Source organism: Pleurodeles waltl, chromosome 9, assembly GCF_031143425.1.
Source record: "Pleurodeles waltl isolate 20211129_DDA chromosome 9, aPleWal1.hap1.20221129, whole genome shotgun sequence".
Classification (NCBI taxonomy): Eukaryota; Metazoa; Chordata; class Amphibia; order Caudata; family Salamandridae; genus Pleurodeles; species Pleurodeles waltl.
Genome location: NC_090448.1, coordinates 802,794,638 through 802,813,021, shown reverse-complemented (window position 1 = coordinate 802,813,021; position 18,384 = coordinate 802,794,638). Strand labels below are relative to the sequence as shown.

The following is an 18,384-nucleotide window of genomic DNA, read 5'->3' as shown; positions in this document are numbered from 1 at the left end:
TCCAGATTATTTTTGTGCAATAAGTGTGTTTATTAAAGTTCTAAATTTTGGGTAATGGTTGCAATTCGGTGATGGGTGATGGTGGAGGAATGTCCATGGCAGAGTCCAGATTTTCAGTCTCACAGGTGCATTGTCCATATGCCTGTGGAAGGTGGAGCAGGGGCAGTTTAAGGTTGGACAGGGTGACAATGTGGGACAGTGGGATGACAATCAGGGGGTATCCTTCCCTGGCGGGGATCTTGGCATCTTACTCTGTCTTCTTCCTAGATCTCAGGCCCCGCTTGCGGGGTGGTTCTCCTTCTGCAGGGGGTGGGGTTCTGGTGGCCTGTTGTTCTTGTGTCAGGGCCTCCTGTCCACTAGCGCCGGCGGAGGTGGCAGCCTGTTCTTGGTCCATGCTAGTGACAGGGGCCCTTTGTGGTGCCACATGGTCCCGCAATGTGCTGACAATCTGATTGAGAGCCACAACGATGGTGCCCATTGCAGAACTGATGTTTCTGAGTTCTTCCCTGAACCCCATAAACTGTTCCTCCTGCAGTACCTGGATCTCCTGGAACCTGGCCAGGACCGTCGCCATCGTCTCCTGGGAGTGGTGGTATGCTCCCATGATGGAGGATAGGGCCTCGTGGAGAGTGGGTTCCCTGGGCCTGTCCCCCCCCTGTCGCACAGTAGCCTTCCCAGTTCCACTGTTTCCCTGGGCCTCTGTCCCCTGGACCGTGTGCCCACTACCACTGCCACCAGGTCCCTGTTGTTGTTGGGGTGGTGGGTTAACCTGGGTGCCCTGTAGTGGTGGACACACCGCTGATTGACGTGTCCTGGAGACAGAGGCATGGGCCCGCTGGGTGGGTGCTGTGCTAGTGTTCCCAGAGGGGGGTAGGTCTGCTGTGGCTGTCTGAGGGGAACCGACTGTCCTGAGGTCCCCGATGGGCCGGGCTGGTCATCTGGGTCCAGGGAGACAGAGCTGCTGTCATCACTGTGGGCCTCTTCTGGGGGTGGAATGGACATTTCTGGACCCTCCTGGGTGGTGTCGTGGCGTTCGGGTCCTGCAGGGGTATAAGAGTATGGTTATTGCTTCTGTGTGTGCCATAGCGTGCAATGGGTGGGTGCCCGTGTACCCCAGTGCTGGCATTCCCATGTGGGGGCTGTTGTGACTGTGGTTTGGGGGGGGATGGGTATGTGCAGTGGGCATGCTTAGGTGATGGGTGTCCATGGTTTGTGGTTGCATGCAGGGCTTGGTGTTGGGATGGGTGGGTTGTGATGGTGAGACATTAGCAAAGAGGATGTGTGATGGGGGTGGGGGGGAGGGTGGGGGTATGATTTGGCATGCTGGTGGGTGGGGGGGGATGAAGTAGTTGAGATTAGACTTACCAGAGTCCATTCCTCCGCCTACTCCTGCGAGGCCCTCAGGATGCAGGATCGCCAAGACCTGTTCCTCCCATGTTGTAAATTCTGGGGGTTGAGGTGGGGGTCCGCCGCCAGTCTTCTGCACCGCGATGTTGTGTCTGGATACCATGGAACGCACCTTGCCCCGTACGTCGTTCCACCGCTTCCTGATGTCGTCCCGATTTCGTGGATGCTGACCCACAGCGTTGACCCTGTCCACTATTCTTTGCCATAGCTCCATCTTCCTGGCAATGGTGGTGTTCTGCACCTGTGTCCCGAAGAGCTGGGGCTCTACCCGAACTATTTCCTCCACCATGACCCTGAGTTCAGCGTCTGAGAACCTGGGGTGTCTTTGGGGTGCCATGGGGTGGTGTGGATGAGGTGTGGGGTGGTGTTTGTGGTGAAGAGTGTGGTGAGTGTGGTGGTGTGTGGTGTTTTGTGCGTGGATGTTGTGTGAGTGATGGTGTTATGTGCCTGTGAATGCTCTGTACTAGCTGGTGGTGTCTCTCTCTGGCCTTAGTCAATAAATGGTGGTCGTAGGGGTTTGTGGGTGATGTGGGTGTGTGTTTTATATTGAGTTGGGTGTGTGGGAGTGGTGTTTGTATGTGTATCAGGTGTGTGTATTTCAAAATGTCCAATGTGGCAGTGTTTTGGAGCTGTGTGTGTATTTTGACCGCGGCGGTGTGTACCGCCAATGGAATATCGCGGTTGTAAGACCGCCGCGTGGATTCGTGGGTCGGAATGGAATGGGCGTATTTCTGTTGGCGTGACGGTGGAGGTTTGGTCATCGCCAGTTTTTCGCTGGCCGTTGGTGTGGTGGACTTTTGTGGATGTCGGGTTTTTGGCGGTTTGCCTGTTGCGGGTCAGAATGACCGTGGCGGTTTCCCGCGCCCGCGGCGGTGTTATGGCGGTCTTCTGACCGGCGGTAAGCGCCTTTTACTGCCGAGGTCAGAATGACCCCCTAACTCTTCAAAAATTCATATCTCTGGTTCCTCTTATTCGATATTATTCATTTTGGTGTAATTTAAAGAGAAAAATATAATCTGTTTTTATAAATTCTTTTTGGAATTTTATTGTGTTTTGTGTTTTACTTATTCACTGTTTTGTGACTTTTAAATACTTTACACACTTGTCTCCTAAGTTAAGCCTTGTCGCTTGCTGCCAAACTAACAGGGGTTGATCTGGTTTTAATTTATTGAGACCTAATTGGACCTAAGTGGAGGTTAGTGGCCATTTGCTAAGTGTAGGTTCTTACCTTCCCTTACCAATAATCCACTTCCTAACAAGCCCCTTAGGCTTAGTAGTATATTATGAACACTGCCGTAAAATTAATTTAGCTCTACTTAAAAACAAGAGAGTTCTCCAAATCCACCTGTGGAGGCCCAAACTTGTTTGTCCTGTGCATCATGGAACTGGCAGCAAAACATTTTGCAGTGCTGCTTTCAATTCACAGAGCATACTCCATGACAATGCAGATGTTGGGTGCTGTGACAATTAACAGAGCTTCATAAGAAAATGTGTAAATATCTGTGTGCCGCATTAGCAAAAGCATATATGTCTGTTTGCCAAAATCTAATTTGGGTGTAGTGAACAGAAGTTGAGAGTTGGAAATTGCTATGCCCATCTCTGTTTCCCACCACAGTCCAGCCCATGAGCCCCCAATTGACCCTTTTATGTTTGAGCAGAGGAGTGCTATGAGGGAAGCCCCATTATCTGCTTACAATACTCCCTTTGCTAAACGTTAAGGGCACAATTCTACCTTGCGCACACTCTTCAACATGGATAAACAAAACGCTCTCTCTTTCATCTCCATAGAACTTAGCATATTTACAAGCCCCTTGTGTACCTTAGAGCAGCCCTACCATCATTTTGTTTACACTACGGTGGTGCCAAACAGGTCCTCACCCTGCACCATATTTACAAAGTGGCCCAAAGCTAGCATTGCGCCACTTTCGAAACCCTTTACCACATTATACCTATGCCATGTATAATGTATGCGTGAGGGCGTTCCCCCACTGGGAGGCCCAAAAAAATGGTAAAGTTCAATTGTCAGGATTTCACTGCACCATTCTAGTGTCTTTTTTAAACACCTGCTCAGGGAAGGCTTTAAAGTTATGCAAGGCTATTTGCTATGGGACTCCCTGAGCTTTGCTTTACTAGTGTCAACATTTTTGACACTTGTCCAGCAAAGCGCCATAATAGCATAAAAAATGTTGATACTATTGTGCTAACGTGCTCCATAGTGCGCTGTATTGTCAATACATCACTACCATGGGGTCATTAGGGGTGCTCAGGGGAACACAAGGAAAGTGACACTGGAGGGTCATTTTTTATGCTCCGGTGGCGCAGTGTGCTAATCCATATTTACTTGGACACGCAAAGCCACCTTGCGTGGCTTTTCATGGCGTTGTAAATATAGACCCCTTTCACGCATAACACTACGTGAAATGGGTGTTCCATGGGTGCTGCTTTGTGTTTTTCACATAGCAACACTCATGAAACATGAAGGAATCTGACGTATTCCCAGATTTACTAGTCTAGAAATGCGTCAGATTCCTACCCCACCTCAGGGTTGGTGTAAGAGTGACACAACGTGGGAGATATATGGGTTTCCATTATTGCACAAAAGCAATCACCTCCACATGGTGCAAAGGTGCCTGCGTTGGTGCATGGCAGCAATTTGTGCACCAGCACAGGGGGAGAGGACAGAAATGTGCCATGTCTTGTAGAAAAGGCACATTTCTGCCCTTTCCCAGTGGAGCAGGGTGGAGCAGTAAGACACTTGCTGCGCCGCCCTGCACCACGTGAATGAGGCCCTTAGTCCTTTGTTAGAAAAGTAAATATTTACCTTGGCAAGCGATTTTATAATGTGGAAAAAATTCATGAGACACCTTGTCAGCCCTGGGAAACGCAGACTTACTTTCTCCATTTCCAGACAAACAGCAAACCGCACAAGAGGCTAAGACACAGGGACCCCTTTACAGGCTAAAAGGTGTTAAACTTGGGTAAAGTAGACCGGGTGGAAAGTGATCTCTCATTCGTAAGAAGAGAAAAGCTTAGCAATAGGAAATCTGAACCAATGCCTACAGATGTTCGGAAGCTAAAACAAATCAAGGGTTCGCGCCCGAGCAACTTCTGCCTTTTGAGTGCATGAGACCCATAGCCAGCACAGCCTGCCACTTCTATCGCTAGTACCGAGTCATCCCTCATAGTTTCTATACATGACTACTTGTGTACAATTAAGACGGGGTAATCTATTCTCTTATCTCCCTTAATTTGGCTTGAGGAAGTTGTTTGACATAGCGACCTCAATTAAATTTACAATTTGCATTCCTGTGCGAGCCACAATGTATTTTGATGATCTCCTCAACTGGACTGGGGGCATGGGTCGCTACCAGTTTATTCAGATTGTTATGCTGATGTTTCCCGTAATGATGAAGTCCATTCACAGCATGCTCCAAAATTTCACAGCTGCTATCCCCGACCATCACTGTCAAATTCATGCCACGAATAAGGAAACGAGTTGGCCCAATGTGATTGCGAACAAGGACTCCGAAGAAGTCCTGCAAGTGTTCATCCCATTGGACGAAAAGCAAATTCCTGAAAAGTGCCTGCGTTTCACCTCAGCCCAGTGGGCATTTGTGAATTCCAGTACCACAGGTGACAACGTCTCAACAGCAGACGTAGAACCCTGCTCGGATGGGTGGATATATGACCGGAGTAAATTTGCTTCCACAATCATCATTGAGGTAAGAGCACAATTCATTGGCCTCTTTAGAAAAAAAGGTAAGGATTGATGTATTATAAGGGGCATATTTATTACACGCTTGTGTCGCCCCCGTGCCCCGCAATGGGGCTTAAGAGTGATACAACTCTTAAGTTAGATAAATCAGGCCATGCTAGGCCACCTTGCATATCCTTGCCTGGCTTCATAAATCTAAAATAAGCAAAGTAGCACAAATCGCTATGTTGATTACTCTGCCCAGGGAAGGCATTACATTAGTGGAGCGTGGGTGTTCCCAATTACTGATAGACCTGTTAATGCCTCAAAATGATACACCTCCCCAGGTGAGGCATGACGAGGAGAAATATATTTATTTGTGCTTGTTACTTACTCTTTCCATGGTCTCTGACCATGGAAAGAGGCCCACAGGTCCCCTAACGCCTGCCCATACCCAGGTGTTAAATAATGGCACTAAGCAAGCTTAGCGTCATTATTTAAGGCCCCCATCCCCTCGTGCTTGATTTTAGCAGGGGGGGATAAATATGGCCGTATCATCATTTTTTGGCTGGGAACGCATACGCTGCATCTCATTGACACAAGGTAGGTTTTCACGTCCAAGAAATGACTTTAACTTCATTACTTTGACGCTAGACATGTCTAGCGCCAAAGTATAAATATGGAGTTAGGTTTGCGCTGAATTAGCGTAAAAAAAAAATGCTAATTCAGCGCAAACCAGGTATAAATATGCCACTTAGTAGCTTAAACACGAATGAACATGATGGAATATGGGTCATTCTAAATTGAGCTGCTTTTCTGAACCTTCCTTTCTGGTTTGAACACAACTCACGTGTCGCTTCTGTGGTGCACAAAAAAGAAGGCTTTGACTCAAGTGCGCCTTCTCCCTCTTTAGAGGGTAGGGGAATTCAGAGCTGAGCAGACTGGGACTTGCAATATTTTTTGGTCGAATACCCATTACCTCCTTCTTCTAAATTAATCCATTAATGTATTATGAAGACTAAACAAAACATTATGAAGTGATTAGGATACAAGATTCATAGAATTGTAGCTTGGATGAAAAGGTGTCCTCTTGAATGTTCACTGTAATCAGGGCCGCCGGAAAAACGCAATTGTGAGGTTATGGCATTTTCCCCTAGTTAAATATATATGGTACTTTCCACGTATTTCTCGAGCATTGCATTTGGGCTGTCAGTTATGTCTTGCATGGCCACTGTGCAAGAATTACAGTCCTAACCATGGAAAAATCGCAAATATCAGTGGTTTTTTGATGGTACTGCATAACTGTAAGAACACTTTAACTGAGTCTTTTCAGTTAATATGCATGGTTAAGGCTTCTTATTGAATGCTTGCCACTAGTTTCACAGCTCATTGTTCACAACAAGAGGTCTAACTGTGAATTATTTCCTTAATTCACAGAGCTGATTTCACCACCACCACACACATAGCTTTATTCGGTTATGTTCAACCATCAAAGCAATAACATCACACATGTGCAAAAGTAAAAATAAGAAAAGCATGACAATCGTGTAACCGGAAATATTTGAAAAAAGAATAAAAACATAAATACTTAAGAGCATTAAGATATTTACCTACAGATTGTGTTTTACCAACTGGGACCTATCTCTTCAAATCATCCTCAGTAGCATTCAAGTAAGCAAGCACAGTGATCATAAGGCCTTATATCAGTCCAAAATAAATAATGAAAACTATAAAACTTGATGCTAATCATTAAAATTATTTAAATAACATGTGCAAAATAAATGATTAAGGGCCTTATTACAACTTTGGAGGACGGTGTTAATCCGTCCCAAATGTGACGGATATACCAACTACCGTATTACGAGTTCCATAGGATATGGGGGGTCATTACGACCCTGGCGGCCGGCGGTATGTTGGCGGTAACACCGCCAACAGGCTGGCGGTGTTCCACCAGCAATTATGACCGTGGCGGAAAAGCCACGGCCATACCGCCGGCTCCTCCACTTTGCCGCCAGGATTCCGCCTGGAAGTCATAATCCCCAGGACAGCGGTGCATGCACCGCTGCCCTGGGGATTATGAGTCCCCGACCGCCGGCCTGTCCATGGCGGTACACACCACCATGGAAAGGCCGGCGGTAAGGGGACTTGGGGTGCCCCTGGGGGCCCCTGCACTGCCCATGCACTTGGCATGGGCAGTGCAGGGGCCTCCAGGCATAGCCCCGTCGCGCATTTCACTGCCCGAATTTCTGGCAGTGAAATGCGCAACGGGTGCTACTGCACCCGCTGCACATCAGCATTGCCGCCGGCTCAATTATGAGCCGGCTGCAATGTTAATGTGACATTTCCGCTGGGCCAGTGGACGGTAACACTGTTACCGTCCGCTGGCCCAGCGGAAATGTCATAATAGGGAGACAGAAATATCGCCGGCAATGGCGGTATTCTGTCTCCCGCCGCCTCGGCGGTCTTTTGCGTAATGACCCCCTAATGGACTCGTAATACGGTAGGTGGTATATCCGTCACATTTGGGATGGATTAACACCGTCCTCCAAAGTTGTAATAAGGCCCTAAGACTTTAAAGCTCGGTACTAGTCATTAAAATTATTTAAATAATGTTTACGTATATGCCATGCAGCCACAAGAAACTTGCTGACCACACAGGACAAAGGAGTATAAATGTCCCTCATCATAATCCTTAGAGCATCATTACAATGTCTCATGCCCATATTCCTGCAGACTGGACGTAGCCACTTCCGCTGAGCAGTCATGTATGCAGGACATATAAACATGAAGTGTACCAAGGATTCTGAGATACAGCTGCAGCTAGGACATAAATCAGTTCTCAAAGCTAAATTCTGTGAGCTATTAAAAGATTTAAGAGGTAAACATCCATACCTAAACTGGATATACAGACTTTTGCTTAATGGGTCAAGGATTAAATCCATAAATGGTTCAAAATGAGGATACCACTTAGAGTCAAGAAATTGAGATGTCAGTCTGCCATGTGTCAAACAAATGTTTTTCTCTAACATGCGCCCAATAGACTGTTTTCAAATATTTCTTCTGATCTCTTCCTAAATTGTAAGGATGGCTCCAAACGTTACTAAGTCTTAAGAGATGGAACCATTTTGAAATATACTTGAACCATGCAATGGAGAGTACATTGGGTCTGTCTAAAATGTCTTGGGTGGACTCCTTGTATGTAATTAATTCGTACCCAGAAAAGCAATGGTCTTAGGGCAATTACATCTGAGATGCGTGTAAGTTCAAGGTCCCAGACCATAGGGATCCGTGGGGTGTTTCGAGGGCATGCCAAAAGTGATATTACAAAACTGTTTTCACCCACTGAAAGCTTACTAACATTAGAAACCCCCCAGACTTCTGCCCCATAGAACGCAGTGCCCTGAGCCTTCGTCAAATAAAGTTTAATGGCTGGAGTAACCACTCTCTCAGTGGTGGATTTGTGGAAACGCAAAATAGCCCCGGATCTTTGCGACAGAAGGAGTGAGCTTTTATCAATCTGGGCATCCCATTGCATGTTGTCACTAATTCTTACCCCCAGGTAATCGATGGAATGTATCTTGCTTAAAGGGGTCCCATTATAAAAGATATTGGGCCTGATTACAACTTTGGAGGAAGGTGTTAATCCGTCCCAAATGTGACGGATATACCACCAGCCATATTATGAGCCCATTATATCCTATGGAACTCGTAATACGGCTGGTGGTATATCCGTCACATTTGGGACGGATTAACACCTCCTCCAAAGTTGTAATCAGGCCCATTATATCTTTTAGTGCGACCACGACCCAGGGTCATGAGTTTGCTTTTGTTATGGTTTAGCTCCAGTCCATAATCAACACAGAATGAACTGAACCTGTCCACGAAGACCTGTAGGTCTCAGGACATAGGTGTTCAGGAAATCAGAAGGGAATCGCCGGAATCGCCGGCAACTAATAAAATCAGAATTTTCTGATTGTTCAAAGAGGGTGCATCATTTTGACAATCGGTTACAATTTCCACTACCTCATTAATGAACAAAGTAAAGAGGGTCGGGGTAGGACACAGCCTTGACGCACCCCTCGCCATATATTTATTCTGTCAGTGAGTTCCCCCTGACTACCCCATCTTACTTGTGCATATGTATTCTCATGCAACCTTTGAATTAAGTGCACTAAGTTCTCTGGGGAACCAATTTTAATCAGAACTTCCTATAGTTTCTCTCTAGGAACAAGGTCAAAAGCAGATCTTAAGTCAACAAAGGCAACATACAATCTTTGTTTAGCTAAGGTGACATACTTCCAAAATAACAGCAACAGCCTAAAAACTTGGGCCCATATTTATACTTTTTGACGCACAACTGTGCCAACGCAGTTGTGCATAAAATCTTTTACCGCCGGCTAACGCCATTCCAAAGCGCCATGCGGGCGCCTTATTAATTGATTGACGTTAGCCGGCGCTGCGGACAGGTGTGCATCAAAAAAAATGACTCACACCAGGCAGCGCCGGTGTAGGGGAAAATGGAGGTTGGGCGCCAAAAAATGGGGCAAGTCAGGTCTGAGGCAAAATTCAGGCCTCAACCCGATTTGCGCCATTCTTTTTTACGCCCAACCCCCATTGAAATGACTCCTGTCTTAGCAAAGACAGGAGTCATGCCCCCTTGCCCAATGGCCATGCCGAGGGGACTTATGTCCCCTGGGCATGGTCATTGGGCATAGTGGCATGTAGGGGGGCCCAAATCAGGCCCCCCTAAGCCACAAAAAAAATACAAAAAAAAATACTTACCCCAACTTACCTCTACTTCCCTGGGATGGGTCCCTCCATCCTTGGGTGTCCTCCTGGGGTGGGCAAGGGTGGCAGGGGGTGTCCCTGGGGGCATGGGTGGGCACCTCTGGGCTCCTTCTGAGCCCACAGGTCCCTTAACGCCTTCCCTGACCCAGGCGTTAAAAAACGGCGCCCATCAGGCTGGGCGCCGTTTTTTAAGGTCTGCCCCCTACTGTGCGTCAAAATGATGTCGCAGTATAAATATGGGGCACAGGCCTTAAAGTCATTTTTTGGAAGGGAACGCCTACCTTGCATATAATTAACGCAAGGCTGGTGCCCCCTTCCAAAAAATGACGCACATGGTGGAACTTTGACGCCCGCGGGGTCGGACGTCAAAGTATAAATATGGGGCAGGGTTTGCGCCGATTGTGCGTCAAACATTTTGACGCACATTCGGCGCAAACAGAGTATAAATATGGGCCTTGGTCCATAGTATTGGTTTTAGGGCAAAAACCAGCCTGGAGAGGGGATAAAACCTGATTGTCTTGACCCATTCCATTAGCCTGTCTAAGACTTGCTTAGCAAAATCTTTTGCTAGTTGTCGATAAGGCTGATTGGTCGATAATTAGTTGGCAAACCCACAAAACCTTTCTTATGTATGGGAATTATTTCTGCACCATGCCACGATTCTGGAATGGGACTACTTGCTGCTATGGCATTAGACAGTGAGTTTATGTTCCATGCCCATATGCTGGGTTCAGATTTAAACAAGTTTCTTGGTATCTTGTCAGGACCAGGGGCTCTCGCTGATCTCAAAGAATGAATGGCAACTGTTGTTTCTGCTATTGTGAAAACAATATCCTCAGCAGGATCTTTAGTGGAAACTCTACGGTCGTCATACCCAGTGCCCACAGAGTCCTGTTGTACAGGGGAAGCAGAAATCTCAGAGAAATAAGACAACCATCTTTCAGGCTGGATGTGCATACTAATAGTGTCATTGCCCCCTCTCGATCTACAAGCCAACAGCCTCCAAAAAGAACCATCATCTTGTTTCTTGACTACGTCTAATAACCTCTGCCAGATCTCATATTCCCAACTTTTTTTGCTTGTTCCAGGGCCCTCACATACTTGAGTCTAGCGTTCCTAATATCCTCCTGTGAGAGGTTTTTTAAGGCTATTTTTAAATTAGATCTTGCATATGCACAATCTTTGTTGTACCATTCCCTGCGTAGAGAAATGTCAGATGTCTGCCTCAGGGGGGTTTCCTTGTAGAAGATACCCTGTAGGGTGCCTACCATTTCTTTATGAATAGTCATGATGGGAATTGCAGCAGCCTCTTGTTCCCCAAAACCAGAAATGAGTTTCAGGAATGATAGATAAACCCCCCTTATCAGGTACGGATTTGATGTCACTTTCGGCCAACTAACACGGGTTTGTCTGAGATTCAAGCAGGGAATTGGGACATTGGGGGTCTTTAAGTGTTGGGCTCTTGCAAATGCATAATTAGTTAGGACAAGACACAGAGGATTATGGTCGCTGTCATAGCAAGGTATTATTTCCATATCTAATGTGCTTGTCCAGAGCCTAATGTCCACCAAAAAATAATCAATAGTACTAGAGGAAAACCCTCATGTGAAGCTGGAAGCACGATTTAGGTCGGATCTGGTGCGACCATTGCATTCTCTTAGCCCAAATTTTAAGCATAAAGAGGCCATCTGCATAGCGACACAGGAGGCAGAAGGTAGGACAGTTTCCTTAGATTGGGGAATGCCCCATAACTCATCGTCCTCGGTGGTCATACTACTGATGGTGTTATCAGATTCAAAGGAGCAATTAAAATCAAGCGCAACCATCAGAAAATCAGATGGATCCAGGAGCTCCATAAAATCAGCTAACTGAGTAAGAACATTTGATTTAATGCCATGTGAGACAGACCTTGCATACACATTTATTACAATTATCCTAAAACCAGGTCGAAATGTGAGTTGTACACCCAGTAGGTCATGAGAGATGAACCGTATCGCTGAATGATCAAATTATTCACCGAAATCATAAGCCCCCCTATCAGTCTACCGAAACTTCCGGACGCAGGTTGGGCTGCAGAAAAATAGGTTGTAAATCCTGCCAAATGGTTCAATTCTGCAGCCCAAGTTTCCTGAAATAGACATACAACTTGCTTGTTAATAAAGCTAACCCAATCAGGGTCCTCAAGCTTTTGGCCTATTCCTGCAACGTTCCAAGATATAATGTTAAGTTTTGGGGAAGTATTTACTGCTTTAATTCTCGTTGAAGGGGCGATTACTATATTCCCTGTACATTCTGCCTGACACACCTCAGTTTCTGCTTTTGGCGTCCCTTCAGTCCAAATCTGAAAGTGAAGGAGAGGAATTCACTGCCATAGGTGGTGAATAATTCTCAGGTAGAATGTTAGCCCCACCTGCATGATTGTCGGATGGGCAGCAGCCTCTACCTATCTTATCTCCAAGTGGATGACTGCAAAGACTAATGTCGGTTTTCCTGCCAGTTCTTAAAAAGACAGTCCATGCATTAAAAGATATAAGATTATTTACCAGGGTACTTTAGTTGAAGACGACTGAAATAAAATCAAATTCCGACCCCGGTTGATTGTGCCTACACACCTCTTGGATGTCGGACCAGATAACAGAGAGACAATTCCTCTGTGTGCGTATCCAGTAAATGACTTTATTAATGAGCGAGTCTTTCGACTCTCTATAGCCATGAGACAACCTTGGCACCCTAGTCAAATATATATAGGCGCCTTCCCTCCTCCAACGATACCTACCCTTCATATCATGGGTCTGAATTGGTCTCTGTTGGCCAGAAAATAGAGCTCTAGGGGAGCTGACGGGGGCAACCGCACCCAAGGCTCCCCCAGAGTCCTTATTGGAAGCTATCTGGCAGACAGTACCTAGATCCCGTGACTCAGGGGTATATCCATATTTGTTTATAGCTAATTTGGGAACTCGCTCATTGGTGGCCATTGCGGTCAAACAGATTGGCCTATCATTTGGTACTGTACTACCAGATCTTCCCCTAGCCCAGAGGTCTTCAAACTTTTTGATGCCAGGACCCCCTCTTAAAAAAAATTAGGTGTAACAACACCCTGCTGATAAAAATTTCTAGAACCTGGTATTCCTCATCATCAACAACAATAAACATCCCCATTTCCCACAGCAAATTATTTTTACTGTGAGGAAATATTAAACAGTGTTTAGCAAACCAAAGGTCAGTGAGTGTGGGGAGTGGCCAAGGGTGTGGCTAAAAACAAAGGTCTTCATTTATGAGGAATTGACGTGGGGAAGCGCCACAAGTCTTCTTGCTACACCGTCCTACCCCAATATAAAAGGGCAGGAATGCACCTCATTTATGAAATATAGTGCATTTCTGTCCTTTCCCGCTGCGCTGGCGCACAATAGGCAGGATTGTATTTGTGCAGGAAGGTGCACCTTCGTGCACAAAAACAATCTAAAGAGGCATTGTACCTCTTTCTATATGTGGAGCAGATAGCAACAGACATGGAAAGAGAAAAAATCAAGGAGAAATTAAAACATTTCTCCTCATTATGCCTGCTCTGGGGAGGCATAAGGTTTTGGCACTGCTCCAGTTTACGGGATTTTGTAAATCCGGGGCAGCGTCAAAATCCATCTATGTTGTATGGGAACACCCACCCCTACACCCATGGAATGCCTCCTCGACGCAAAGTAAGGCAATGCAGCGGCTTGCGCTGCTTTGCCTTATTCCATATCTACAAGGCCATTCAAAGGCACACAGGGTGGCTTTGCGTCACCTCATAGGTATGATTGAGAGGCTTGCGCCGCTGGAGCATAAAAAAAAGGGATGCTCCAGCAGCGCAAGCCTCTCATAAATAAACCCAAAATATTCTCTACTTTTTTTTTTTGTCTTTCACCATCAGGTAGCTACATATAAAATAACAGCGCACTTAAATGAAAAATAAATAAAATAAAATTGTTACTCAGTGGGAAATGCACCATAGTGTATTATGAAACCTCTAGTAGTTAATGCACTGTAGAGGTCTATGTGTAACTGGAGAGGGTGACAGAACTAAATCTTGGTTGGTGCAGTTGAGAATAGTGGCTTGTGTATTTTTAGTGCCATGAGGTCACAGCCTGTGACAGAAAGCTCTGTGAATATGTAAGGCATTATTGTATACTTGCATTACACACACTATAAGATAAGCCACTACAAAAAAGTTTAATATAAAACGGTGCTTCCAAAATGTGGATTTAAGTAATATCAGAGCATATGCAATACCTTTTTAGCTGTCCCTTCAACACCTCCAGGTGAAGTAAGCGCTGTGTAAATACAATTACAATTAAAAGCGCACACTTCACAGCGCAGTTGTTAATTCTTTGCACTACCCGCAAAAAAGAGTAAATGTTTGTCCTCACAAAGCTTTGAATGATTCGATCATTTAAAGCTGCTCCCCAGCACCCTTTACATTTGCACATCAACTCGTAGAGCACGTTTGCATATCATTCTGGAAGCAGGCGCCATGGGATGAAGGTCTCCTTAACTGTCTGTGTGGCTTTCACAGCACAGGAGACTCAAATTAAAGTTCAGCTTAGGCATTTTAAGGATCGGCTGGGGGAATGCACGACCCCTTTTCCAGGACTCCAAGGCCCCCATGGGGGTCGCGACCTCCAGATTGAAGACCTTTGCCCTAGCCCCTTTGCACGGAAGAAGGGTAGTCGTTTTACCGCCTGTATTAGAAATGCTTAACTTGCTAGGCCCCACAGTCGGTTCTGAATTATGATCAACCTCATTGAATACATTACAATTACAACCAGCCCTCTGCTCAGTGAGTCCAGTGATTTTGTTCAAAAGTGTTACCAACAGGAGCTTAAGATCATCCAATTTATGGGAAATGGTTATCAATTGGGAGGATCGACTACTTTCCGTCTTCCCGCCCGAGTCCCCTCATCAATTCCATCTGAAACTAAGATTTGAGGACAATCTGGACTTGCGCTGATAGAGGACAAGACCGAGAATCTGTTTGTACAGGGAATATCAATGGAGGTTAAGGATTGTTGCCTCAGAGATGGAACGTCCTCATCATGAGTACATCCAACAGCGTCCCCAGACGGAGAAAGCCTCTTCGGAGGTGAACAGATTGCACCCTGGGTTTTTGGAGGATGGTGAAGGTCCACCTTAACATCCTGTCTAGGCATCTGCACTGTTTTCCTAAAAAGATCAGGGATCTTCTTGGGCAAAGGAGTATCCGTGTTAGGAAGGCCAGAAATAGAGGAACTCCTCAATATTGCCTCAACCTCTTCAAACAATGAATCAATAGTTTTAAATTGTTTTTTGTTTATGACAAGGCCTATCCGTTTTCCCTACGGACCGCTTTTTAGATTTCCTAGCCCCAGAATGGGGCACTGGAATATCATCATCTTCCGCTTCCCAATATCACGTATCCGATGGCCAAATTTGAAATGGGGAAGTGGTAGGTATCAATCAAATAGTGTCAAAGTATCAGGCCAGCCTGCATATCTCCTTACCTGAGCTTTTACAGTCTTGCCCAGGAACGCTGACCCAGCCCGGTCCCCTGACCAATGTGGAAGTCCTCGATCCTCTATTCTGTTCCCAGTGGTTATTAAAGCTGGTTTCTTAGGGGGGTGGCCCGGCCTTTTCTGAGCGATGACTGGTGAAGGACGGGCCCGCCCTTGGCCTGGGCTTCGCCCGGGCACCGCCCGCGCGCGTCCCATATGCGGGAGAGCAGGCGGCGCTTTCAAGTGCAAGAGGAGGCTCTTGGCCCCGTCCCCAGCTCGCGTTGCCGGGTCCCTGATCCTCCTGGTGGAATCTCCTGTGTCCCGCGAGAGTGAGAGCAGACGGCGCTTGCAAGCGCAAGAGGAGGCTCTTGGCCCCGTCCCCAGCTCGCGTTTCCGGGTCCCTGATCCTCCTGGTGGAATCTCCTGTGTCCCGCGAGCGGGAGAGCAGACGTCGCTTTCAAGCGCAGGAGGAGGCTCTTGGCCCCGCCCCCAGCTCGCGTTGCCAGGTCCCTGATCCTCCCGGTGGAATCTCCTGTGTCCCGCGAGCGGGAGAGCAGACGTCGCTTTCAAGTGCAAGAGGAAGCTCTTGGCCCCGCCCCCAGCTCGCGTTGCCGGGTCCCTGGTCCTCCCGGTGGAATCTCCTGTGTCCCGCGAGTGTGAGAGCAGACGGCGCTTTCAAGCGCAAGAGGAGGCTCTTGGCCCCACCCCCCCGTCGCGTTGCCGGGTCCCTGATCCTCCCGGTGGAATCTCCTGTGTCCCGCGAGCGGGAGAGCAGACGTCGCTTTCAAGTGCAAGAGGAGGCTCTTGGCCCTGCCCCCAGCTCGTGTTGCCGGGTCCTTGATCCTCCCGGTGGAATCTCCTGTGTCCCGCGTGCGGGTGAGCAGACGTCACTTTCAATCGCAGGAGGAGGCTCTTGGCCCCGCCCCCAGCTCGCGTTGCCAGGTCCCTGATCCTCCCAGTGGAATCTCCTGTGACCCGCGAGCAGGAGAGCAGACGGTGCTTTCAAGGGCAGGAGGAGGCTCTTGGCCCGCCCCCAGATCGTGTTGCCGGGTCCCTAGTCCTCCCGGTGGAATCTCCTGTGTCCCGCGAGCGGGAGAGCAGACAGCACTTTCAAGCGCAGAAGGAGGCTCTTGGCCCCGCCTCCAGCTCGCATTGCTCGGTCCCTGATCCTCCTGGTGGAATCTCCTGTGTCAGAGCTGATTTCATTTACGAGATATTTAGGGGAATATTTATACTCTGTTTGCGCCAGATTTGCGTCTTTTTTTTTACGCAAATCCGGCGCAAACTTAACTCCATATTTGTACTTTGGCACTAGACCCGTGTAGCGGCAAAATCCATGGAGTTTGCGTAATTTTTTTGCGTGGACACCTACCTTGTGCTAATGATATGCAAGGTAGGCATTCCCATCCAAAAAATGACTCTAAGGCTTTTGCGTCTTATTTATACTCCTGCGTCAAAATGACGCACAGGTAGAGGCAGGCCTTAATAAATGCCGCCCAGCCAGATTTGCGACGTTTTTTTACACCTGGGCCAGGGCAGGCGTTAAGGGACCTGTGGGCTCACTTCCATGGTCTCCAACCATGGAAGCAGTCCACAAGTGCCGTTCCCTGCACCCAGGGACCCCCCCTGCCACCCTCACCCACCACTGGAGGACCCATGGATGGGGGGACCCATCCATGGTGAGTGCAGGTAAGTGCAGGTAAGTATAATTTTTTTTAAAAATTTAGTGGAATAGGGGGACCTAACTTGGGCCCCCCTACATGGCACTGTGCCCAATGGCCATGCCCAGGGGACAGAAGTCCCCCGGGCATGGCCATTAGGTAGGGGGTCTTAGCAAAGACAGGAGTCATGCCCCCTTGCCCAATGGCCATGCCCAGGGGACTTATGTCCCCTGGGCATGGTCATTGGGCATAGTGGCATGTAGGGGAGCACAAATCAGGCCCCCCTATGCCACAAAAAAATTACGGAAAAAATACTTACCTGAACTTACCTTAAGTTCCCTGTGATGGGTCCCTCCATCCTTGGGCGTCCTCCTGGGGTGGGCAAGGGTGGCAGGGGGTGTCCCTGGGGGCATGGGAGGGCACCTCTGGGCTTCTTCCGAGCCCACAGGTCCCTTAACGCCTGCCCTGACCAGGCGTTAAAAAATGACGCAAAAGCGGCTAGACGTCATTTTTTAAGGCCCGCCCACTCCCGTGCGTCATTTTTGCACGGGAGTTTAAATAAGGCGCACATGCCTTAAAGTCATTTTTTAGAAGGGAACGCCTACCTTGCATATAATTAACGCAAGGTAGGTGTCCACGCTAAAAAATGATGCAAACTCCAAGATCTTTGGCGCTAGACGGGTCTAACGCCAAAGTATAAATATGGAGTTAGCTTTGCGTCGGATTTGCGTAAAAAAAAACGACGCAAATCCGGCGCAAACAGAGTATAAATATGCCCCTTAGTACATTTAGGTATGCTTTGAGATGTTCACTGGGATATGATATGGAGTGCACTTATGTTTCCAACTGTTGACACATGTTGTAGATTTACTATATTTTATGATTTGTATGTACAACAAAATAATATTGTTCAGTTATTTCGTAATAATTTAGATTTGACATTCCTTAAAATCGTTTTTCCATGATTTGCTTTCCTCCTACGTGGTTTCATATTTCCATTAATTCATACTTTCTATGCGATTTCATAGACAAACAATTTCATAGAATATGGTTACTGAGAAATCATTTCAAACAGTTTTTTCAAGGATGGCGTCCATCATTTTATACATACAACCATCTTCCTCTGAAATTGATGTTTGGCATTCTGTTTTCAACTTTTGGTTTATTTGTAATTCCTTAAAAATTGTTCTTAAATTGGTTTTCCATAATTTGATTTCCTCCAAAGTAGTTTCTCAATGTTCTTAATTTTCTTCAATTCACATTCTTCAATTAATGGGGTGAAAGCTTTGCTTACACAATATTCATGTTCCCTATTCCATTCCGTTTGTCT

At 46.9% G+C, this 18,384-nt stretch overlaps 1 protein-coding gene across 2 annotated transcripts in view; it reads left to right on the top strand.

The window, feature by feature from the left end:
• LOC138260001 (solute carrier family 22 member 6-B-like) overlaps positions 1–18,384 on the top strand; it is an 896,476-nt gene that overhangs the window by 25,268 nt on the left and 852,824 nt on the right. Inside the window, exon 1 of one of the 2 annotated variants that reach the window (XM_069208047.1) lies at positions 4,728–5,129. The exons of the other annotated variant lie outside the window; for it this stretch is intronic. Within the exon in view, the coding sequence (XP_069064148.1) occupies positions 4,728–5,129 (402 nt within the window). Of the gene's footprint in view, positions 1–4,727; positions 5,130–18,384 lie in introns of those variants that run through there. 2 annotated transcript variants of the gene reach the window in all.